At 43.7% G+C, this 25,414-nt stretch overlaps 1 protein-coding gene across 4 annotated transcripts in view; it reads left to right on the plus strand.

The window, feature by feature from the left end:
* The window catches only part of FCHSD2 (FCH and double SH3 domains 2), a 247,893-nt gene that overhangs the window by 52,145 nt on the left and 170,334 nt on the right, over positions 1-25,414 (plus strand). For all 4 annotated transcript variants that reach the window (XM_019489811.2, XM_019489837.2, XM_019489744.2 and 1 more), the window contains exon 3: positions 6,823-6,868. In XM_019489811.2, coding sequence (XP_019345356.1) covers positions 6,823-6,868 — 46 coding nt within the window. The remainder of the gene's footprint in view (positions 1-6,822; positions 6,869-25,414) is intronic.

Here is a 25,414-nt window from a genome sequence, read left to right on the forward strand (position 1 = left end):
TAATCCTTTCATTTTCTGTCTTGGAATTTTGAATGTATGAATGCATTACATTTATATTGAAGCCCACTTTTGATATAATCTAGTTTTTAGCAAATATTATCTTGCAAGTAGCCATTCACATGGGTATGCTTGTTTGTGCACATAGGCTCATTGAATTTAATCAGATTATGAAAGGATTCAAGAATACTATTTGAGCTACTTTGTAGGGCTGGGCTGAGAAGACAGTGATTACTATCTAGAAACAAAGTAATCGAAAGAAATTGCAAAACTATTTTCAATTCATCCAATAATTTTTTTTATGTTACAAATAAAAAATATTAGAGAGATGTTCAAAAACCATTTTAAATATACGCTGGCTTGTTACAATGCGTAACCTCTGTCTTCCAGATCAAAAATTATAGAATGTGTTGTTCAGCTCCAGAATGCCAAATATTTTTCTGGTAGTAAATGAACATAAACTTCCAACTTGAATAACAAATAGGCTAAAAATAAAAATCCCTAATGTGCAATCATAACCTTGCAAATTGTCACATTTTTCATAGTAAGACAGCATCAAATCATTCACATCAGTCAGTCTGTGTTGTTTTTTAGCAGAATTTTTTTTTTGCTCTTGGGAAATTTGCCTGCGTAAATCTTCACTTTCCTTCATGTTTTTTGTTCTATCTGTATAGTTGTCCTAAGAGGACTCCCGTATAAACTGGCCTGAGGTTAAAAAACAGCTTTATCGTACAAGTCTGGGGAAAGTTTCACATAGGAAAGAATGCCGCCATCATAGAATACAAATAGATGATCCTGTCAATCCCACAATAAAACATGAACAGCTTGAATCCCCCAATGTAAGTGTTGTGTAGACTGGGCTTGGTGGTGGCATAAAATACCTGGAAAGATTCTGGGGCACGTCCTCAAGCAATCCCCTTGTAAGCACCTGCAGGATGACAAGATGATCAGTAATAGCCAACTTGGAATTGTTGAGAGCAAGTCATGCTTAACTAATCCAGTTTACTTTGATGACAACAGGATGGGATTTGTGAATTGGAGGAGAGCAATGGGTGTGATATACCTTGGCTTTAGCAAAGCTTTTGACGCCGTCTCCTGAATACATTCTCATTAATAAACTGAGAACATACCGTGTGGGTGTCCTACTGGTTGGATCATTGTGCTCGAAGAATCATCAGTGTCAAGCTGGGAGGAGATGCCAAGTGGGGTTGCTCAGGAGTCTAGTACTGTTTAGTATCTTCATTAATGATTTGGCAGGTGGAATCTAGGGCACATGTCGTAAATTTGCAGTTCACACCAAGGTGAACAGTGGCGGGTATTTTGGAGGACAGGTTGATATTTCAAAATGATCTTGAATTGGAGAAATGGTTCATAGTTAATTGAATGACATTCAGTAAGGACTAGTGTAGAGTTGTACATGCCTAAAATAATACAGGCGGAGGAGGGAAGTGATTAGTTAGGCTGTGGTACTGCAGAAAAGGATCCTAGGGCTATAGTGGACTGCAAGTTGAATGGGAGTCAGCAGTCTGCTATTGCTGGAAAAGAAATCACTAGCATACCGGGATGTATTAACAGGAGTGTTGCATGCAAGTCAAAGGATGCGATTTCTCCGCTCTGTTCAGCTCTGGTGAAGCCTCACCCAGTGTACTATATCTGGTTTTGGGCACCGTGCTTTGAGAAAGACAGGCAAATTGGAAAGAGGCCATCGCAGAAATCTAAACATGATTGGAAGTCTAGGAAACGTGATTTACAAGGGAAGGTTGGAAGAACTGAAATTATTTAGTCCAGAGAAGGAAAGACATCTGATGTGCATTTGATAACCATCCTTAGACCTGTGATTCTCAACCAAGGTGCCTGGGCACCCTGTGGTACTACCAAATCCTTTGAAGGGTGCTGCAAGGTGGGAGTCTAGATAAGTGAGGTATGAAGACTTAAGCAGATAAACCAGGCGCAGGCTTGTCCCTGCCTGGATAATACCCTTGTGCCCTCCACCCCATTGCCCAGCTTTTGTGTATGGAGGTAAGCACTGTTATATCAAAAATTGTTTCTCAAATTGGGTGCAGTTCATTCGCAAAGGTTATGGGTGGGTGGGGGGGGTTGACTTGAGTCCAAAAAGGTTGAGAACCTCTGGTTTAGCCATTGAAAGGTGGTTCGAAAGAGGATGGTGATTCTCTGTGGCCACGGGGGACAGGAAAAGAAGTACGTAATAGTCTTTAAATTGGAGCAAGGGAGATTGAGGTTGAGCAGGGGCTGGAGTAGATTACTGCCTGATATCCCTTCCAGATCCATTTTGTCTGTAATTCTAAAAGCCATTTATTTTAAAGTGACTACACATTTTAAATATTGTGGAATCAAATCTAAAATTGATTTCAAATGTTTCTTGCTTATACAGCTGGTACTGTCCAACTCTCTCTTCTCCATCAAACTGGAGACTGCTGCCATGCTCAAGGTGATCTTAGTGTTTCTAGCAGTGCACAACTCAACATTCAATCAAATAAGTGGCTTTGCACTTAGTGGCGTTCTGTTCAGAATACAGAGAGACTCTTGCACCCAGTTAGGTACAAAATAATTAAAGTTATTTTGCGTTTAGATTTGACTATAGGTTTTCAAATAATGTTGGTTAAGATCCTCAGTCTAAAGACCCTAAGGAACTGTTCACAGTTGGTTAGGACTTTTGCTCTATATCTTATCTAAAAGATTGAACCTCTAACACAACGTCTGTCAATCAATGTTTGCATGCCTGGGGCTTAAGAGACTGAGGAGCAATACCAAAAACCACTAAGTGCCTTTTTTGTTCTTACATTCTACCTATTATAGGTTGTTCATAGATTCATAGATTCATAGATGTTAGGGTCGGAAGGGACCTCAATAGATCATCGAGTCCGACCCCCTGCATAAGCAGGAAAGAGTGCTGGGTCTAGATGACCCCAGCTAGATACTCATCTAACCTCCTCTTGAAGACCCCAGGGTAGGGGAGAGCACCACCTCCCTTGGGAGCCCGTTCCAGACCTTGGCCACTCGAACTGTGAAGAAGTTCTTCCTAATGTCCAGTCTAAATCTGCTCTCTGCTAGCTTGTGGCCATTGTTTCTTGTGACCCCCGGGGGCGCCTTGGTGAATAAAACCTCACCGATTCCCTTCTGTGCCCGTGATGAACTTATAGGCAGCCACAAGGTCGTCTCTCAACCTTCTCTTGTGGAGGCTGAAAAGGTCCAGTTTCTCTAGTTTCTCCTCGTAGGGCTTGGTCTGCAGGCCCTTAACCATACGAGTTGCCCTTCTCTGGACCCTCTCCAGGTTATCCGCATCCTTCTTGAAGTGTGGCGCCCAGAATTGCACGCAGTACTCCAACTGCGGTCCGACCAGCGCCCGATAGAGGGGAAGTATCACCTCCCTGGACCTATTCGTCATGCATCTGCTGATGCACGATAAAGTGCCATTGGCTTTTTTGATGGTTTCGTCACACTGCCGGCTCATGTTCATCTTGGAGTCCACTAGGACTCCAAGATCCCTTTCCACCTCTGTGCCACCCAGCAGGTCATTCCCTAGGCTGTAGGTGTGCTGGACATTTTTCCTCCCTAGGTGCAGCACTTTGCATTTCTCCTTGTTGAACTGCATCCTGTTGTTTTCTGCCCACTTGTCCAACCTATCCAGGTCTGCCTGCAGCTGTTCCCTGCCCTCCGGCGTGTCCACTTCTCCCCATAGCTTTGTGTCATCTGCAAACTTGGACAGAGTACATTTGACTCCCTCGTCCAAGTCGCTGATGAAGACATTAAAGAGTATCGGTCCAAGGACCGAGCCCTGCGGGACCCCACTGCCCACACCCTTCCAGGTCGAGACCAACCCATCCACCACGACTCTCTGGGTGCAGCCCTCTAGCCAATTTGCCACCCACCGGACTGTGTAGTCATCCATGTCACAACCTCTTAACTTGTTCACCAGTATGGGGTGGGATACCGTATCGAAGGCCTTCCTGAAGTCTAAGTATACGACATCCACCCCTCCTCCTGTGTCCAGGCGTTTTGTAACCTGGTCATAGAAAGAGACTAGATTGGTCAGGCACAATCTGCCTACCACAAACCCGTGCTGGTTTCCCCTCAGCATAATTTGTCCTGCCGGGCTCTCACAAATGTGAGCCTTGATAATTTTTTCAAAGACTTTACCAAGGATGGAGGTGAGACTGACTGGCCTATAGTTGCCCGGGTCCTCCTTCCTCCCCTTTTTGAAAATGGGGACCACGTTAGCCCTTGTCCAGTCCTCCGGGACTTGGCCTGTGCGCCACGAGCGTTCGAATATTCCCGCCAGTGGCTCTGCAATGATGTCCGCCAGTGCCTTCAGCACCCTCGGATGGAGCTCATCTGGGCCTGCCGACTTAAAGGCATCCAGTTCTTCCAAGTGACTCTGCACCATCTCAGGATCTACGTATGGAAGTCTGGCATCTTGCTGCTGCCTCTCTGCAACCCCAGTGAGAGACTTGTCGTGCCCCTCACTTAGGAACACTGAGGCAAAGAACTCGTTGAGGAGTTCAGCCTTGTCCCCCCTGTCTGTCACCAATTGTTTCTGCCCATTTAGCAGGGGTCCTATTCCTCCCTGGGCCTTCCTTTTACTGCCAATATATCTAAAAAACAATTTCTTGTTGTCTTTTACTTGGTTTGCCATCCTCAGCTCCATGGTAGCTTTGGCCCGCCTAACTGCCTCCCTACAAGCACTAGCAGAGGAGGTATATTCATCTTTAGTGATCTCACCTTGTTTCCACTTTTTATGTGCTCCCCTTTTGGCCCTTAGGCTGCCCTGGATTTCTCTGGTTCTTGCAGGATACTTATATTAACTTCCAGCTTATCACTATCATTAGTGTGCAGTCAGTTTAACTAGAATTCAAGTTGAAGGTTTTGTGCACAGCATATTCTTAGGGGTAGTAGGAGAACATGGTTTTTAATTACTTTAAGGTTTTTATTTACTTTATTTACGCTGTAGGTCGAGGAAAATGCTGGTGCATAGCTGCTTTAGGTTAAAAAGGAATCAAAATTTGTGGAAGAGGGGATGTCTTAGACCAACTAAATATTTGCAAACAAATTATTTGCAAGCTTCCGGGCACACTCAACTTTTATCGGGCATAGGAGAGAGCAGAGATTGTAAAAGTTCTCCTAGGTTGAAATGAAAATTCATATTTTATGAGGATAAAAAGTAAATTTCTTGACACACCTATATAGCTGTCAATCTGAAGAGGTTTGATCATGGTTTGACCCCTTCCCGTTGTACTGTCCTGTTTTGCTTCACTGAACACAGCATCAGGCGGTGTTTTCCAGTGGCCAGAAGACCCAGCTCAGGTCTGAGGCAGACTCGTGTTGGGACCTGGCTGTCACTTTTTTTCATCCCTGAACCTTGCCACGATATGACACGGGCAGGGTTCCCTGCCACATGGCGGCCCAGCCATGGCACAGTACAGGTAAAGCCCATCACCCCTGCCAGACACTGAACATCGCCAGAGCCCCAGCTCTGTGGGCCCCAATCCAGTGGCTCTGGGGCAGATTCAGCATGCAGGTCGTAGGCTGTCATCCCAAGGTCTAACATTAAACAGTATAGAAACATACCAGAATTTGAGGAGACCTAAAAGAGGGTAGAGTCCTTTGCTTTTAAATATATCCCACAAGTTTGCTGCAAACTTGGACCTTTGGATTCAAGTATACACTGGAAGCCCACAGGCTCCTTTCTTATATTGGGGTATGATTGAATGTGACCACAGTCATGCTATGTAGGTGTAAACTTGGACCAACTTAAGAGAAATCTATAGTTACTCCAGATTTCCTCAGAAGCACAAAGCTTGATTTGGCCCAGAAGGCCTTGTTGTAAACCCCAAGTAATTTACCAAGTGCATCTTGAAATGAAGCATGTTGATTTCTTCTTCTTTTAGGGTTTTTTTTTCCCCCCTCAAAATACCTCCTAAACTAGCAAACATTTGACCTGGACTACACCTGGGACTATGCTCTATCTGTAATCCGGTGAGCAATTGGTAGTTATGGCAGGATTAACTTTAGTACATATATTATATACAGCTGCAGTCCAGTAGAGAAGTTTTTTAAAAAAAATGGCTGTACTATATTTACACCAATCAAAGACTAATTTGAATGTTAAGACCGCCCCATAGCACTTAGATTCTGAACATGGAAAATTATAGCATACTTCATAGATGGTAAGGCGTAGAACTAGAACAAATTTATAATTTTCTGTGTCTAGAATTTGATTATTGGAGGGGGGGGTACGGAGTTGTCTTAAATTCACCCCCCCCCCCCCCCCCCAAAACGCTGTGGCAGGGAAAGCATCAGCGGGAGGTGAGGGACCAGACCCCTGCCCCCTTGCTCCCCTGCCCCATGACGAGCCCAGAGCCAAAGCTGGAGTTGAGCTGCTGCCTGCTGCAGTCTGGTACTTGAATTCAAGACAAGGTCCTCCTACCCCTTGCCAATTTGCGAGGGGGAACCTCATCTTGGATTCGAATAAATACAGTCATTTGGATGAGTGAAGGCCACGTTCTGTTCCCAGAAGTAGCATGAAGCTGAAGAGACCTTATTTCAAGCAGTATTTATGCTGGTAGTCCTGGACACGGGGTTTGAGGAACGGGGTTCTGACTATGAAGTCTATTTGCAGTTGGTGCTGGGCTGCCGATATCCGATTGTTAAATGGTTTGCTCTTTTCTGGAGCTCTCCATGACTGTAAAGGCTGCTTGTCGGTGTACTTGAACTAAAGTTGTTTCAGATTCCTTTTTAATAAATGTTCACGTTTGTGGTATGTTACTGCGTACACTAATGGAAATTTCTCCCCCCTGTTTTTTGCAGAACATTCAGTCAGAAGAGAGCTGCAATTGAGAGAGAGTATGCACAGGTAAGCTGCAGGATAAATTTGCTTTTTCTGAGCTGTTCTCTGTATGTAATAACGATTGGCTCGTTAACAGGTCTTCCGTAATACTGATCATTTTTTCATTGGCTCTTCTGTGGAGCAGGTAATGCAAAAATAGCTCTTTATGTTTTGGGCTGAAGATTGTTCAGCACAGCTAGGTGATCTTCATTTTTCTAGCCTGCTCGGCGCCTGCCTTGGGAAAGATTTAGCATACGGCAGAAGTGTTTGGCACTTCCTGGAATTGGTTCACAGCAAATCTTTTAGCCCTGCTTAGGGGTTAGAGGAGCTGCCTTGTACTTAGAAGAAGCAACCTGGTTATAAAAAGCGTAGAAGTCAAGCTTGTAGCATCAGCTTCACGTGCTTGTATTACAGCTTTTTTTTTTCTTTTCAAAACTGTTTCCCTGGAGTTTCAAGGCATTCTGCAAGGCCCATATACATTTACCCATGCTTATAGCATAGGCGAGGCTGAGGCAGGAGCAGTATTTGTTGTAAGAAGTGGAGTGGACATCCATCTCTTTTTGGTTGTTGGTTTGTTTTGAATATCTGCTCCGCTGCTTTCCAGTTTGAGGACAGGGAACAGCTGCTGGTTTAACTTAAGTGGCTATATTTTTAATTTATGGGTAATGTCCTAAAACCAAGGACTAAACAACAATGGCAGAATGAAGAAATAAAAGGCAGGGACACTTGAGAGTTGTGTATACAAAGAAACAAACAGAACTGGAGGCATGTGTAAAACACAGCATGGAGCAGGAAATAAAATGTTAACCTTGTTTTACAGCTCTTCATGCTGGTACAGCAATTGTTTTGAGCTTTTTGCCTCCTAGGGTGCTAAAGTTTTCCATTCTTCCATTTTAGATGTTGTTCTAATCAACAGCCTGTTAAAGTCTATCATGTTACAGTATTCACAAAGCTTCTGCATAAAGTGAACTTCATCAAAATCTAGGAATGCCTCATTTTTCAAGTCCACATCTGACTTTTACTCGTGTTGAAATTCAGCGTGTGCATTCTCAGCCAAGACTTGCATTGAAACCGTGTAAGAAAGCAAATTAAACCTTTGCTGTTTTAAAGTCAGCCTTTTGCTGCATGTTCTTATCAATGTGTGCACATCCCGTTGGCTGAAAACTAAGGGAATAGCTCGATGTCAAAGGTCATAGTATAGAGCTCTTGAGACCATCTGCTGATACTTGCATCATATTTATTGATATACTAGAATATGCATTAGCGTGTGGCAGTTGCCTTGGCAGTTGCACTCAGCTTGATGAAACATTGGAACAAGTTTTCACGGACAGGATCAATGAACTTGATTTTTGAATCCCTGCAAATGCTTAACATGCCTTGTGTATTGGAAGAGGACTTAATATAATTTGAAAAGTAAATAATTGGGTTGTCACCCTTATGGGCTGAACTATGGTTTTCAGACGGTTAAAATTGCATATTTCCTGCAAAGCTTTGAGATTTTTATAAGTGACTATTTATCTAAATAAAAGCTTGCAGCATTATTTGCTTTAGTGATAGTTGTACTGTTCACGAGCCATTGTGGGTGCCTCAAGTTTAGTCCCATAAAATGTATTTTGTTTTTTGGGGTTTTGCAGGCTTTTTTGCACGTTGTAAAGGATTTCCCACAAAGCTTCCTAATGATATAAATTAAGCTAAACGTGAACTCCTTTGTTTGTTGGGGCGGGTGTTTTATCTTTAACCAAAAAAGGTTAGGAAAGCATCTCAGAATCCTCAGTAGCTTAGTTTTGAAGTAAGAGACTGTTTCAAAGTGTTTCTTCCTGCAAAGATTTTCTTTTTCTAGTAAAGCTTCCTTTGTCCGATAAGGCGACTGACTCATGAAGGGATTGATTTTGATTTATTTGTTGAAGTAGGGAAAGTAGGGCAAACTTCAGCAGTATTGGCACTGATACCCTCGCCTGTCAAAAAGGCAAAACCTGAGGGCGGTGAACGGTTTAAGTATAATGAATTACATTGCATAGCCAAACAGAAACACACCCAAAACTTATTTTCTAGTATTCTTCCTCTGCTTATGTACCATACCTTTTTATTAGCCTGGTGTGATTGAATCCAAGCTCTACGGAACAGGGATTATTACTTTTCTTTATGATGTCTAGTTCAGTGAACACTTGATTGGATTTTCTAGATACTATCATAATGTAAATAGAAATAAAATCCTATGTGCTCTTGCTTTCATCCTCCCTCTCTTTCTCCCCCATCACTGCACTGGAATGGAGGCCAGGGTTTCCAAGGCTCATGCAGCATGGCACGAGGCAGGAGTCCCCTCCTCGGCCTCCCCTCTCCCTCTTTGCAAGATGGCACTGCCACGAGGGGAGGTGTCGATACAGGCAGCAGCCATGGGGTAACCTTCTCCCCTAGCCTCACAGCTGCCACCAATTTCATATGCCAAGTGGCTACCTTAAAACCTTTGATGCATTGGCAGTTATGGGCCGAGGGAAAGAATAACTTGCCTTTCTGGACTTCAGGAAGGCCTTCGACACTGTCTCTCACCCCATTCGCATTAAAAAACTAAGGGGGCTGTGGCATCGACACCTACACAGTCAAATGGGTCGCTAACTGGCTGGAGGGCCATACCCAGAGAGTGGTGGTGGACGGGTCATTTTCGACCTGGAGGGATGTGGGCAGTGGGGTCCCCCAGGGCTCGGTCCTTGGACCCACGCTGTTCAGTGTCTTCATCAGTGACTTGGACGACGGGATAAAAAGCACACTGTTCAAATCTGCTGACGACACTAAGATGTGGTGGGATGTGGGCACGGTAGAAGGGAGGAATAGGCTGCAATTGGACCTAGACAGGTTACAGGGGTGGGCAGATGAGAACAGGATGGGTTTCAACACTGACAAGTGCAAGGTGCTGCACCTGGGGAGGAAGAACCAGCAGCAGACCTACAGGTTGGGGAACTCCCTTCTCACCAGTGCAGAGGCAGAAAAGGATCTTGGAGTCATTATTGATGCCAGAATGAACATGGCCTGACAGCGTGGGGACGTGGTCAGGAAGGCCAACCGCACCTTGTCGTGCATCTACAGATGCATCTCGAGCAGGTCCAAGGAGGTGATCTTCCCCTCTATGCGGCACTGGTCAGGCCGCAGTTGGAGTACTGCGTCCACTTCAGGAGGGATGTGGACAACATGGAGAGGGTCCAGAGGAGGGCCACCTGCATGATCAGGGCAGCAGGGCAGGCCCTACGAGGAGAGGCTATGGGACCTGAGCCTGTTCAGCCTCCACAAGAGAAGGCTGAGAGGGGATCTGGTGGTAGTTTACAAACTGGTCAGAGGGGACCAGCAGGCATTGGGGGTGTCCCAGTTCCCCCAAACACTCCCAGGAGTGACTAGAAATAACGGTCACAAGCTGGCAGAGGGTAGATTTAGGCTATCGGGAGGCGCTACTTCATTGTCAGGGCGGCTAGGATTTGGAACCAACTTCCAAGAGAAGTGGTGCTGGCTCCTACCTTGGGGGTCTTTAAGAGGAGGTTAGATGAGCACCTTGCTGGGGTCGTTTGACCCCAGTACTTTTTCCTGCCATGGCAGGGGGTTGGACTCGATCTGCTTAGGTCCCTTCTGACCCTACCAACTATGAAACTATAAACCACCTGGCTGCTGGCCATGCTGACATCTGCCCTTGGCACACCAGCTTTTCCCTGCTGGCCCAGACCTCAAAACTTGTTGGGTATGCCTTGGGCCTCCCCAGATACTTACTGCTCTTGAGATATTAAAATATCTGTGCATCTGCTAGAAAGCAGTTGATTAGGTGGCAGAGAAATATTGCATGACTTTGTGTATGCCCTTGTCCCTGCAACTTTCATCATTTTAACATCAAAATAGCTTTTTTTTTTGTTGTACTAGCTTAGTTTTCCTGTCTTTCAGCCTAGAAAATATAAATTGACCCTTCCTTCTGTCAGTCTCAACAAGGAAGCAGGATTTGTAGGAGTAAAATCCTAATTTTCTGCAGTTTTCTTCGGTGCTGTCTACCATACCGTCTGAAGACATCCTGAACATTACTTAACTGGATTTCGTACTACATGTTAAGCACAGACAAAAAAAGGCACAGAGTAACTCTGACTTGGGCCATGCTGGGCAGAGCTGGGAGCGGATCCTAGATATTTTTGAGTCAGCTTTCATAATCACAGGACAAACCTTGAGCAAGTAATGTAATTCCTGCTAGCACTGGAGTGATCTTACAAGCAGGATGATCTAGGAAATACAGAAGAAACAAGGGGTTTTGTGGCTGACGCCTTTCATTGGACCAACTACATGTTTGAAAGCTTTTGCGTACAAGGCACCCTTCTTCAGGTCATAGGTTCAGGTGACCAGAAAAAGGGTGCTCTGTACCCAAAAGCTTCTCTGCATGTCTCCTAACCTTTGAATTGGTCCAATAAAAGATATCACCTGCAAAAATCCTTGCCTCTGCTATGTGTTCTGTTATAGCTGGAAAATGTAAATAACAATCCTTGTCTCCGTTTTGTAAAATGTTTTGAGATCTATGGATGAAAAGCACTGTACACTAACTTACTTGTAAAGCATCCAACTCCATAGATTCATAGATGTTAGGGACTGGAAGGGACGTTGCAAGATCATCGGGTCCAGCCCCCAGGACTAGGCAGGACAACTCCGCTGTACCAGAAAGAAACAGATAATGGATACAGTATTGGGTTATGAATAATTGACTTAAAAATCAAATGCCCTTCATTTGCAAGAGTACTGTATAAGTACTAGACTGTGAGACAATTCTATTAATAAAATAAAAATGAAGTTCCAGTTAAGCTACTTTAATCGTCTTAATAGTCTTAGAGGCTATAAAATAAAGGTAAGTATGGGAGGAGAGAAGTCACTCTATAATAATAGAACAGAAATAGATGTAGAATTTGAAAGCTCGGATAATGTGTATCAATAACAGATCATACCTTGAGAATCAGGCCTTATAAATGAAATAGTTTCAGAGTAAGACACAGTAGTAACTAGGCTGATTCAGACTTTCTCCGTAGACAAAACAGCTGTAGCTTTAAGAAGGCAAGCCTTATGACAGCTTCTGTGTTGAATATTAGGGTGACATCAAGTCTGGCCCTTGACTCAGCAGTTGCCTAACCACTGGGGCGACAGTCAAATAATTTGAGGTACTTGCCTTGAAAGCGTGACAAGCAACTTTCTGTCTAGTAGCTCATTCCCCCTAGTCTTGGCGGAGTGCTTTTTCTGAGAGAAGGATACAAAAGGTTACTGTGGCTGTATAAAGAGCAGGAAAAGATTGTGTACTTTAAGGGCGGTCCCCCCCGCCTGGGGACAAACAGGGAGCAGACATGGATTCCCTGTCCAATGGTCTTTGGTGGTAACTGGTGCATTTCAGTGATTTTGCTTGTACCTATTTTTGTTCTTTTGAGAAATCATTTTATTAAGGAGTAACACTGGCCTGGAACCCTCTGAAGACATTTGTACTAATAATTTAGCTATGCTTGTGTTACTTTTGTGCATCTATGACATGCCCAGTTTCCTCTGATTGGAAGGTAATATTTAAGATGCATATCGAGGCAGCTTGAACTGCAAGGACAATGACCTGTCTTTGATTTGGATATGCTTCCTTTTTTAGGGAATTAATTTTTTTTAGCTTGACTGACTGCCCTAAGCAATGCTATCAGTTTAGTTGATAATTAGCATTCATATGCAAATTGCAGCATCTGCCATGCTTCTAGCTTGTGAAGAAATTTGGCGACGATCCTGTACAGGCAGGTCTTCCACTGTAGTAAACAGGACGCTTAACTATAAAGAAACTCCCGATCTTGGGGCTGGAGATAAAGCCCCCATTGTATCAGTCTGTGCTGAGCAGCAGTCACATGAAGAAGAGAACAAATAGTTTTTTTCAACCCTTCATATTAGTAATATTCCAAATATATTCCTCACTGCTGGAAAGCTTAAAACTGAAATTGGTTCCTGAAGGTGTTTTATTGCATGTGTATGTAGATAACTGTGTAGTTTGCCTGTGTAGATTTACTTGACCGTGTAGCTTTACTAAGAGGTTAGATTCTGGATTTGCATGGGATGGTTTGGATGGGGATGATCCTACCTCAGGCAGGGGCTTTGACTAGATGACCTATAGAGGTTCCTTCCAGCCCAACCTCTCTATGATTATTTCAAGGGGTCTTTCCATGAGGGTGGGACGCTGTTGTATATACTTAAAAAAATTAGAAATAATTCTTAAATGGGGATTGTTAGAAAGACTGTTTATTCTGGGGGAGCCTCTTTGTAAGCCCCCATCACCAGCTGCAGGCCTGCGGCATATTGTGTGCTTCTGGAGAACTGTGTCCAGCCTCAAGACATGCCTGAGCATCCTAAAGCACCATCAAGTGCTTGGGGTTCAAGCCTGTGTAGTGGGGTGAAGAACCTGAACTTGTGCCCATTTCTTGAGCCCTGTAGTCTTTGGGTATTAGAAACCTCAGAACGGTGTCTTGAACTTCCAGGCAGCTTAACTTTAGTTTGTGAATGTTTGAAATGATTTCTTAGTACTTATAGCCTCAGTGTGGCACAACTGAAATATCATTTTTGCCCTCTAGTGAATTGTGGCAGAGTCTTCCCCGGTCAGTGCCACAGCGACCCATGACTGACCTGAATGAGAGCTTTACATTGTCTGCTTCCTGCTGCAGGGTATTTCCCATGTGAGATGCCCATATATGATGCCTCTCGGCCTAGGCAGAGGGCTTTGTGCCCTGCCTTGGTCAGAAGTAACTTCTGCTGAGCTGAATCAATCAACCCCTCCATTGAAGCACCAGGTATTCCTGGTGTGGGAATCCTTATGAGTGAAATCATCAGACCCACCTAGAGTTTCAGACTTTGGTTCTGTGTGATCCAGAATGGCCATGGTATCTCCAAAACCCTCCATCACATAAGGGTTGTTGGCATTGCATTTGGAAAAACACAGGATCTGAGAAGGCTCCTGATCCAAATGCAGGTACGTGGATGCCCTTTAGGTGAAGACATAATTCAAAGACTCCATTGTCTGTTCAGGGTTTGAATCTTGATGTGGCTGGTACCGAGGTGATACTAGCATAAATCCTGACCCTCAAAACCATCCATATCTCTGCACGCTGGGCTTGGTTTATGAGCACAGAGGCCAGCTATGACTCCTGTCTGGTGCCACGTCTACCACCTCAAAGGTACTTGTGCTTTGGGTCTGAGGATGAGCTGTACAGAACTCAGACTGTGTGTTGGCACCAAATTTCTGTACCTAAAGCACTACACAAAACATAAGTAACAGCTTGTTGTAAACTGTAAAGGACTCCTCAGCATTGACTGAGAAATAATATAAAATTAGGTGCTTTTTGTTATTTGCCAAATTTTTATTTGTAGAATCTTTCACAAAAACCAGACTGCTGGTGACTCCTTGTTTTTATGTTACATTAAAAATCAGTTTTGAAATGCTTTGTTTTAGAGGAATGTTAAATATTCATAAGCTTTCCAAATACAGTAGGATCAAGTTTTGCCCTGGTAACCTTTAATTATTGTGGTCAGTTGTTTTAGGTGCGTCTTATTTTTTTAATATTTTAGCTATGGAACAAAAACCAGCAGAAGACAACCCATGTAATTTAATTACCAGTTTACTTATTAGGGCTATATGAAGCAGCTAGTATTCGCTTCGGATTCGGATGATTCGGGAGACAGCGATTTGATTCGGTGATTCAAATCACTGTCCTGAATTGATTTGACTGAATCTGATTTGGAGATTTAGCCACTGCTGAATCTCTGAATCAGCCCCGGCCCCTGCCAGCTCTCCCAGCGCATCAATGGCTGCCCCACCTGGCCCCAGCTCCCAGCTCTTTGAAAAAAAAAGCCTGCAGTCACCATCTACTGCCAGGTCGGGGGGTGATTCCCACTGCCTCGCACTGTGTGGGGGGGCTCTGCCACAAGTCCCCCAAGCCCTGCCCACTCTCCCAGCCCCCAACCATGGCTGCCCCACCTGGCCCCAGCTCCTGGCCCTTTAAAAGAAAAACAGAAGAAAAAAAAAAGCCTTGACTCACCAGCTCCTGCCAGGTGGGGGACGATCCCCTCTGCCTCCTGCTGCATGGGGGGCTCTGCCACAAGCCCCCAGAAACCTCAAGGCCACTGCAGCAGCTGGTGAGTATGGGGCTTTTTTTTTTTTTAAGATCCAGTAGCTGGGGCAGGTGAGGCAGCCATGGGGGGAGGGCTGGGACAGTGGGCAGGGGCTTTGTGGCTTGTGGCAGAGCCCCCCACGCAACATGGGGCAGTGGGGGACAGTGGGGATCACCCCCCCTGCTTGGCAATAGGGGCTTTTTTTTTTTAAAGAGCTGGGAGCTGGGGCAGGTGGGCAGTCATGGGGGTGGGGTGGGAGAGCAGGTGGGGGTTGAGGGGAGCAGGCAGGGGATGGGCCTGGAAGGGGTCCCCCCATGGTTCTCTCCTCCCTCCTCCAGCTCCCCCTTTCCACCCCCTACTTCCCAGCACTGAGTCCAGACCCAGCTCCCTATGGCAACAAGCAGGGACTGCCTGAATCTCTGAAGCTCTCCGAATCTTTTCCGAATTGATTTGGAGAGCTTCAAATTGATTTAGACCTTTTAGTTGGTCTCTTGATTTGATTTGGATTTGGCGGCCGAGTCGGGCCAAATCTCCTCCGAGTTGAATCAGGACCCGAAGCTTCGTACAGCCCTAGTACTTATATGCTGGTTTTACTTATTTAAAAAAAAGAGGCGGGAAAAAAGGCATTCAAATGTAAGTTCCTTTGTTGCGAAATATTTACCCATGCCATATTAGTGAGTGTGCTGAAAATAGCACCTTTAAATATTAACTTTGGTATTGTGGTAAAGTGAGGAACCTTTCTGAGTTGTAAGTAAGGAACGGCAAGGTAAAGAATAGACTGACGTGGAATAGGCTGACTTGTTCCAAGGGTGAATCGTATATGCAGCTGACATAAAAACAATCGCCGTTTAAGACTGCTGAGGACCGTGAGATAGTATTCAGTCTGACCTTGGTTATAACATAAGCCATAGGATTTCACTCACTTATCTGTGCATTGAACCTAGTAACTTGTGTTTTCTAAGTTTTAGAGCCATCATTTGCTTTTGCTTTTGAAGGCTTCAAGAGAGGGAGGATCCAGTAGTTTGTTCTTGTGCCCTGCTTCCAGCTTGAATTCATCTGACCTCAACTTCCAGCCAGTGCTTCTTGTCATGCCTGTCTTTGCTAAACTAAAGAGCCTTTTAGTACCTAATTTTTTTTTTACACCTGGAGTTGCTTAATAGTTTCATCAAGTCATTCTCACTCTTTTTTGATAAACTAAACTGACCCCCCTATATGTTTTTTTTTCTCCAGCCCTTGAATCATATTATGGTTCTGCACTCTTTCCCATTTTTCATCATCCTAGGTCTGTAGTCTAACCTGGTGTTGGTGAGCCGAGTCTGCATCCTGGCAGGAGAAGCAGCCCCCCATGTCGTTGTTCTTGCAGCAGCAGCCAGGTATGCAGGTACTGTGCTGCTGTTGTAGGAGCAATGTTTGGGAACCGTTTCTGAGTCTCTGGCATAAGATAACACCCCCCCCCCCCCCCCCCAGCTTTTTACACCTCTGTCCTAGGTCATCAAGTCCAGACCCCTACTGTTACGGGCAGCTACATCGTATAATCTCGTTTCTAAACATACCAAGCTCCTGCTTAAAACTAGTCGGGTTGTTTGTTCCTTCTACATGTGAATTGTAGACTCAGAAGCAACTTTACTGTCCAACAACCAAAATGTGTTCTAGTACAGGTTTTCAAGTTTGCAACAATCAGGGACCCTAGTGACTGTTTCAAGCTTGAAAGCCAGAGGCTGGCATGTAGGATTGTAGGGAGCTGGCACAGGTTAGAGGTGTAGTGGTTTGTCCGTGAATCTTGTCAGGGCCATTATCTCCCAGCAGATATGAGACATTTCATGCTTTCAAACATGTTCAGTGATTCTCAGCCCGGGTGCCGGGGTTCTGACTTGTCCCTGCCCGAGTGAGCCCCATCCCCTTTGACAGCCCCTCCGGAAAGAAGGGAAGTGCTGTAATGGATAAAATAGCTTTTGAAATTGGGTGCCACTCAGTTGCCAAAAGTTATGGAGGGGTACTGAGTCCAGTGAGGGGTGTCTTGAGTTCAAAAAAGGTTGAGAACCACTGCCTAGTTACTACAAGGAAGAAATAATGTTCTTCTTCCCGTTACTTTCCTAGCCACCTGGCCAGTTCCTGAAAGCAGTGGTTGTGAAATATTTCCCGTTGCATGGAAGAACTAGGAACTTCTGTTGTGAAACAAATCTTACAGAAAGATTTCACGTGGGAGCAATTATTCTACCCTGAGTGCAATATTTTCAGTCACCTCCTACCTTTAAAATGTCACTAGTACAGATGCTGAGATGATCTGTGAAGGTGGCACACAGCAGATCAGGGAGGGGACAGGCAGCACAGGGGCAGGTAGTAGACAGCAAAGCTGCAAATTGGGCAGGGAGCAGAAAGCAGAGCAGTAGATCAGGGAAGGGGACCAGAGTGGTACTTGGAGAGGGTTCAGGGCTTTTTTTGTGGCATACCTGTCAGAAGGTTTTCCCCCACTGGCCGAATTAGTGGAAGCAAAAGTCCATTCAAGAAGAAAGATGTCCATTATTACCTGTGAAATACAGGAAGATTAGTAGAGATAATATGGTGGTTGTAATGAGCCATAATTGTGTTTTGTCTGTGTTTAAGTATCCAGTAAGGTTATGGATTTCTGTTCGAAGGCCCTTTTCTTCAAGTGTTTTATAGATTTTCCTTGAGTGCATGGACTGTGAAGTCAGGAAGGGAGGGGCTCGTCTTTGAATTATGTTTGTTCTTCTACCGGTGTCTGTGTGTCTTTCCCCTTTATGTTTTCTGAGACAGTTCATTCTGGTGCGTAGTCTTTGACTAGTCTCACTCCCTGTTTCCACGAGGGCATTTGGGGAGGTGCCATGCTCTGAGCGAGATGTGCAGGGTCCATGGATTCTGGTGGTCTTCTTGGAGGGAGGATGGGGTAATGGTGGTGGTGGTGGAGATATGTTGATTGGTTTTTGCATTTATTTTTAAGGCAGGGTTGTGTCCCATTTGGTGCCTGTTGATCAGAGAAGTGTTTGCCTCTAAGGATGAGCTGGGCCATATTTGGGGCCTGTTTGAAGGCCAGGAGCACTGGGGGAAAAAGAGATTGAGATCATTTCACTCAAGGTCTGATATTTTTTTTTTTTTTTTTTAAGTAAACTCTAACCTGATGATCTGTAAAGTCCCTTCCAACCCCTAACATCTATGAAACTAATTGTTTGATTCCTCTTAAAGGTTGCAGTGTGCAGCTGTATGCGACAGCCAGGGGCGTGCACTCAGTGGGAGTTTTCTTTTTATATTGTAAATTATGGAGAGGTATTTGCGTGGCTCATTCAAAGAGAGGAACTTTTCTTTCTAGATATTTTTGTTCCTATCATTTTTACATTGAATAACGCCACCCAGCTTTATGTCCATTCGAAAAGAACTGCAGTGAGAGAACTGCAGCTAGAGATCATAGGAGGTATTATTGAATAAACTCGCATAACACTGTATCAAAGGATCGTTTGCTGATTTCGTGTGAGTGGATTTCATTTTTCATAGATGGTTTTTTTTCCTTTAAGGGATAGAAATGATTTGTGAAAGAAAGAAAAAGTCAGATATATAATGTGGATGAGAAGGGGCTTTTCCATTACATTTTTTATTGCTAGATAATAATAATAAAACAAATATATTACATTATTTAAAAAAAAATGCATTTAAGGATTTAAGGTGCTCACTAAAAAAAACCCAAACAGAAAACCCACCAAATCATCCACTTCAGTTTTTGTGGAATTCCTTAAGTTAAACTAATATTTCTGTAAGAACAGAGGCTTACTCTCAACTTCTATTTTCTGTGAAAACACTAAGTTCCTTATAAATGGAACTATAAAGCTAGAACTACAGTATTTCTACAAAGAAAACCCTTCAGTGAAAAAAAATGTTTTTTTTTCTTTAACTGATGCAGTCAGAATTCCCTTAGTTTGCCTTAGTCATTATTTTTCTTTCCAATTAGTCCTCTCTCAAGCTACTGTAACTGGGAAATTTAGTATATTTGTGTGTTGTACTTACTAAACATTTTGTTTTCTAAAATTTATTCATTTTTGCTCATTTATAAGTTTTTTTTGGTTTTGTTTTTTGAATTGATGATTTGGCCCTGAGTCCAAGTGTGCAAGCCTTTCCTTCCGCAATAAATAATTCTGGCTAAGAAACGGTCCTTTAGCCCTCCTCTGGATGAACAGTTTCCCTCTGAATATTTACCTACATTTCTCTGTGATATGGAAGAAAAGGCTGGTGAAACTTCTCACCCCAGACTCTTAAGTCATCATAGCATTGAAGCCCATGCCAGTAGTGTCTGTGCCTTTTCCTTAACTTGCGTCAGTCATCCCTCTTCATGCTCTTCCTACAACCTTCTTCACAAGCATTTTCTGGATGGCTTCTCCCTCTCTTGGTGGAGTACCCCCTTCAAGTCTGGTCTCTCTTACCTGACATACTTCCATAGTTGAAAGAGAACTCAAGCATCAAAGCTAGTCCAGTCCCCCTGCACCAGATGCAGGATGTACTGTATGCCAGACACCCATCCAACCTCTTCTTGAAAACCTCCAGTGATGGAGATCTGCACAACTTCCGTGGGAGGCTTGTTCTCTTGTCCTATGATTCTCATACTTAGGCAGGTCCGTCCCCCTTCCCACCAGAGATTTAACCTAAATCTCCTTTGCTGGAATCGTAAACCCATTGCTTTGTGTCCTGCCCACTGTGACAATGGAGAACAATTGTACTCCCTCCATTTTGTATTTGTGCATGCGTTATTGTATTTACTTGAATAGAAGATGACCCTGATTATAAGATGACCCTCCAGGAATTAGATTCTATATATGGAAAACTTGTAAATATGTTACATTTTCCAGGAATCTAATTTTTGGAGGTTTGCCTTGAATTTGTCCCCTTCCCACTACAGCAGGGAAAATATATCTGCGCGGGGGGGGGGTCAGGTAGCTGCTTTGTTCTCTGCTTCTCCCCCACTTTTTCCCATGGTAGCCCCTTTCCCCTTTCCTTGCTGTCAGACCCTGTCTGCCCTGAGCAGGTGGAAGTGAGGAGCAAATTTGAAAACAATAACTTGAAATTAAACAAACACATCTGTAACTATTTGCATATAATACTCATACACTTAATTAATCCAAAATTGATGCATGTTACATTTTTTTAAACTGCTGTGAGTTTTACCACAGGTACTCCATAAACACACTTTTGAGCAGCACTTTGGCCCCTACTTAGATGTAATGCAGGCTTTTAGATTTTGTTTCAAGGACCAAATCAGTTCCAGATTCAATTGGGCAAAGCCTAGTGGTCACCAAAGACTCATGATTTACTGCATAGCTTGTGGGCTGGGCCCCACCAGAGTCAACAGCATTTCAGGCCCTGGTGACCACACAGCTCAGGACCGCTCAGCAGGTGTATGTACTCCAGACACCCTCCACAATGGGTCCATTTCCCCACTCTCAACTAAAACCAGATGTTCTTGTTATGAGTCCTGGGATACTCCAAAAATGTATATGCAGATGAGGCATAAGGCGTCTGAATTTGCCTCATGGAGGGCAGAGCCACACTAATCATATGCTTCAGGCTGAGAGAGGGGGATGACAGAGGGATTCTGGGTGAACTGTTTGGGGCCCCATTTGGTGATGTTTGCCAGGCATTTAATGCTGTTGAAGCAGGAATCATTAGAAATGGGAAAGGCAGGCACAAATCAGCTGTGAGAGTGAAGAGGAGGTAAAAATGTATGGCATGTTGTGGCTCACTATGACTTGAAAATTTTTGAGTTGGCTTTGAGGAGGACTGCACTTAAGGGGCACTACCATGTCTTATTCAGATGGGTTGCTTTAGTCTATCCTTGTGGTAGGTTCCTATGAGTATTATCAAATGTAGCAATTTTGGTACCAAAGGGAGGGTATCAGAGCTGGATCTACCCCTCCTGGTGCCAGCCTGGTGTTGCAGTACTTACAGGCCTGGTGCCAGTTCCCTGAAGAGGAAAAACTTGCCTGTTTGGGGTTTGTTTGGTTTTTTTTTAGAGCTTAAAAAAACATTCTATCAGCATGTTTGCCCAGTGTGGGTCACGCGTTTTATATTTGTGCTCAGTATTGGCTGCATTTAAACAACTTCATAGTCAGTTTCCATTGCTGAGCACATACAGCTTTTGGCATCACTTTAATAATAGACAGTGTATTTAGTGAGATCTCCTTGTCTGCAATTATAATACACAGAACTTTTTCCCCGTGCTATTTGCCCGGGGGGTGGGGGTAGACAACAGGGACACTTGTCTTGTATTAGAGTAATACGGTATTTTACCCCTTTCACTTACCTTTACACTTATCTTTGCTGAATTCCATTTTGTTGGCTGTAGCGTAGTTCAGCTCTCTAATTTACTGAGATGCTTTTGAAGTCTAATCCCACCCTCCAAAGTGTTTGCAGCCCCCCTCAGTTGTGTCAGGAAGCTGTCTATTCCTGAATTCATACCATTAGATAAAGTAGGCTGTTGCTTACAGTAGCAGTATGACTCTACCAGCTAGTTTCCGAGGTGCCACCCTGCTCTACCTTATCCCTGCATTGATCATTAAAACGATGTTTAAAGTAAAAAGAACCAGGACCTTCCATAGAGGATGTGTTAATCCATTTGATATCAGCTGTTCTGAGGGCATATGAACTACAAAACCCAACTAAACAGAAAAGAAATTCACTTCCCCTTATTGACTATACCTCCCCTCAGCATTGCCAGAGCTCTGACCTGCTCGGCTGTGGTCTTCCACAGACATTTCCACACAGTGGGGTTGGGGACAAAGGGGCTCAGTGGAACTGCAGCAAGAAACCAGCCAGAGATTGCAGTTGTCAGGAGCAAGTGCAGAAGCAGCTAGAGCAGGGATTGCTGCACTAAGGGAAGGGATAAAACAGGGTATAGCTGAGACCATCCATCCATTGCTCTGCAAACCCTTAGCTGTTCAAGGGATGCCTAACAATACTTGGCATGGTGTCTCTCTCTTTCTCCCATTATATGGCCCTTTGGGGACAAAAACTGCATAGGAACTAACCAGGGACACAAGCTTTTAAGAGCTGCTGAAGAAGCAGCCCGAGCAGATCAGAAATTTTTTACTGTTTTTTCTCTGCCCTGTACCAGTTGGTTTTTGCTACAGCCTTCACCCCCTTTGGATTCACTTGGGATTCACTCAACACCATCTAAGCCAACATTTTGTTCTTGGATAGGACTCCTTAATGGGTGGGACATGATGCTGGAGGCTGCATAACACAACAAGTTTTCACTGCCGTACATTTCTATTCAATGCAGTGTAGTGCACATTACATATAAAGTTAAAAAAAGCTGAAACATGGGGCTGCTGCTAAGGTTTGTCCAGTGACTGTTGAGCAGTCAGTGGGTACAACCTTGTTAACATCTGGTTCTGCTAAGTATGGCCACTCTTAAGCAACTCCCTTTGCATGCAAATGCTTTGAGGGCCACGCTTCAGGGAACCCTGCTTTTTAACCCGTCCCCTTTACCCTCTTCTTTCCTACCCTCTCTTTCCTCACTGCTCCATCTCCTTTTACGTCTTCCATTTAGCTTATTCCCTTCTAATTAACCAGAAATGAAGCAAAGCAAAACGTGCCACAACTAACGTGTTCTCCCATTGCATCGTTCACTCTGCTTTGTGTCTTGTCCTTTTGTGATTGTAAGTTCTTTGGGGCAGGGACAGTCTGGGAGTGTGTGTGTGTGTGTGTGTGTGTGTGTGTGTGTGTGCACAGTATCTGACACAAAAGAGGGGGTCTCATTCTTTGCTGGTTTTTAGGCACTTTTGCCTTGTGTATGGTTAACGGATACCAAACCAAGGTCTGAAGGCAAACTGACATTTATTTCAGCAACCCACTCTAGTAAATTCTTTTAAAGCAGTTGGAGTCTTCATATTACTTCCTTAGAATATAAAAACTCAGAGTAGCAGATGCTGTAAGGCCACATTTTTGTTTCTTGCCAGTGGATTTTGTAACAATAACACCCACCTGCCCCATATTTCTCTTAATTTGACAGGGAAATGACCTGTATTCTTTGCACCTTCTCACTGATCCTTGATTGCACCATTTATAGAAAAGTTAAAATAACAGACTAATCACCTTAGAATGTTACATCATATAATTCCCTCATTAACCTGTTTGGGAGGACATGCTTCTGAGCAGCTTGTTTCAGACTTTATTCTGTATGCTTTCTTGCACTTTAGATTGCACTGCAAAGGTCTGCAAGGTATTGAGATGCTTGCAATATTCTGGACCTTCTAATGGCTGATGCCTGGTGATAAGTCTGCCATTTAATATAACTGGTAATCAATCCCCTGCCATCCCTCCTCTTTTTTTTTTCCCCACTGCTTCCCAAACAGATGAAAAGCTAATTGCCTGTGACCTGCTCTGATCTGTGTTGTAGCATTTGTGCGTGCATACTTTGTCATACAGAGTAACTGAATATCTCCTTGTTCTTTCTGAGATATAAGTATCACGATTTTTTTCATCTTCTACCTATATATCCTTTGGTGTAATAAAATGTAGCCTATATCATGAATCAAAAGGCAAAGGTTTAGAAAAGCAGGGCTCATTGAGTTGGCTCAGCCTGTCACTCTTGAGGGGTAACTAAAACTGAAATGACTCAGTGCAACACGAAGAATTCACGCCAGCGGGACACAGATGGCCACAGCTGCACAGCTAGCTTGTAAGGGGGAGAGAAGGGTATTCGGGTGTCCAGCTGATCGGTGCTGTTCTGAATCAACACCACTGTATTCTTTGAAAAGGGCATCATTTTCTGTGAAAAGCTGTGGTTTGCTTTCTCAGTACATTCAAATCAGTTTCAAACCAGGAAAACGAAAGCTAAGGTTATATTTCTGGTGTCAGCAAATAACATTGGTCCACCTCTAATGCAAACACTTTGCCGACAGTGAATGATAGGAGAGAGATTATGTAAATCACCTGCACTTATTTTAATTCAGTCAGTAGTACTCAGGATATAACCAAGTCTGCTTTGTAGGTAGCAAGTGAACATGCTTCTGGAATACACCTAAAAATATATATATCTCCATCTATTTCAGTTCGTGATACTTACTAGAAGTAATTAATTTTGCTATTTTTAGTTTCTTTGAATCACACTAATTTAAAATCCCTTGCTCCCCTAGAAGCGAAGAATAACTGAAGGTTTTGCTGAGCCCATTACACAAATGGTTAATTCATGGTACATTTAGCATACAGTTCACAAAATTATTTAACCATGTTTTTGTTTGAATGGTGTCTGTCAGTTTTAATCAAAGCAATCTAATACCGTGATCATAGTTCTGTACCGAGTATTAGCAAGTTCTTTGGATGAAAGTAAAACAGGGCATGGCACATTGGCTAACAGCACTGTTTGCCTTAGTCGAAGGATTACTTTAAAGGTTACAGCAAATGTGTTCTTAACTATTTTTTTAAACTCCTCCCCCCTTCACTGCCTTAGAAGTAATGCTTTCAGTACTGTAGAAATCCAGAAAGTGTTGACAGCTAAGAAAAACAGAGAGAATGTTTAAGTCAAATCTACCATAAACGATTATTCAGTATAAGACCCTAAATATACAGTAGTTGACTTGTTCATTTCATACAGATAAAAGGCCTTTTTATCAGCCAGTTCTGTCCTGTCTCCCACGAAAAAGGGGGGAGGGAGGAAATGAGGATAGGCCAGTTGAGTAAAGCAATCCAAATGCCAGCTGCAAAGTAATAAAAGATGTGGTGCTAATCCGACAAATACTTGTTATCAGCAGAGAAATGTACCTATAGGACCTAGGATATGGGGTATATGTTGCTCTTTGTACTGCTTACTGCTGCACTGCTAAATATATCCATGAAAGACTAGGATGTTTCTCAACGGTATAAAGAAAAAGAATCTAATATATCCCCTGATGCATAAACTTTGTCTTTGATAGTGCAGTTTATGAAATGGAGCTGTGCAGCACCTTTCTGTGTCACTGACTGTGTGTGTTGCCACAAAGAACAAAAGGGATATCTCTATGAACAGGCCTCACAAAATCCACACTCTCACTTATCCAGGACAAGACCACTGGCACTGGAGAAAATGCAACTTTTTTTAAATACAAGTTTCTAATCTCCTCTTTGCTTTGGAGGTAGAGGTTCGCAGTCTATAGCTTGTGAAACTGGTCATAGTCTAGTCAAGCACGCAGTCGGGTGATCTCTGCGAAATCCCTGCGGGAAAAATACCAACCCCCTCAATCAAAAAACTTACTAAAAATAAAATCAACAGCAAGGGGTGGGGTCATATGACTGACAGACCTCTCCGCCAATTAGTGGTAGGGGGTGGGGCCACCAGGCTCTCAGCCAATCAGAGGCATGATAAGCCTGCAAAAATAGCAGCCAGCCCTGCTATCTGCCCACGAAATTGGCCGGCTGCCTCCTCCATTGGGTGGACCCTTACTTCTTAGTTTTTGCTGATTTCTTTGC

This window comes from Alligator mississippiensis, chromosome 1 (genome assembly GCF_030867095.1).
Source record: "Alligator mississippiensis isolate rAllMis1 chromosome 1, rAllMis1, whole genome shotgun sequence".
Taxonomy (NCBI): Eukaryota; Metazoa; Chordata; order Crocodylia; family Alligatoridae; genus Alligator; species Alligator mississippiensis.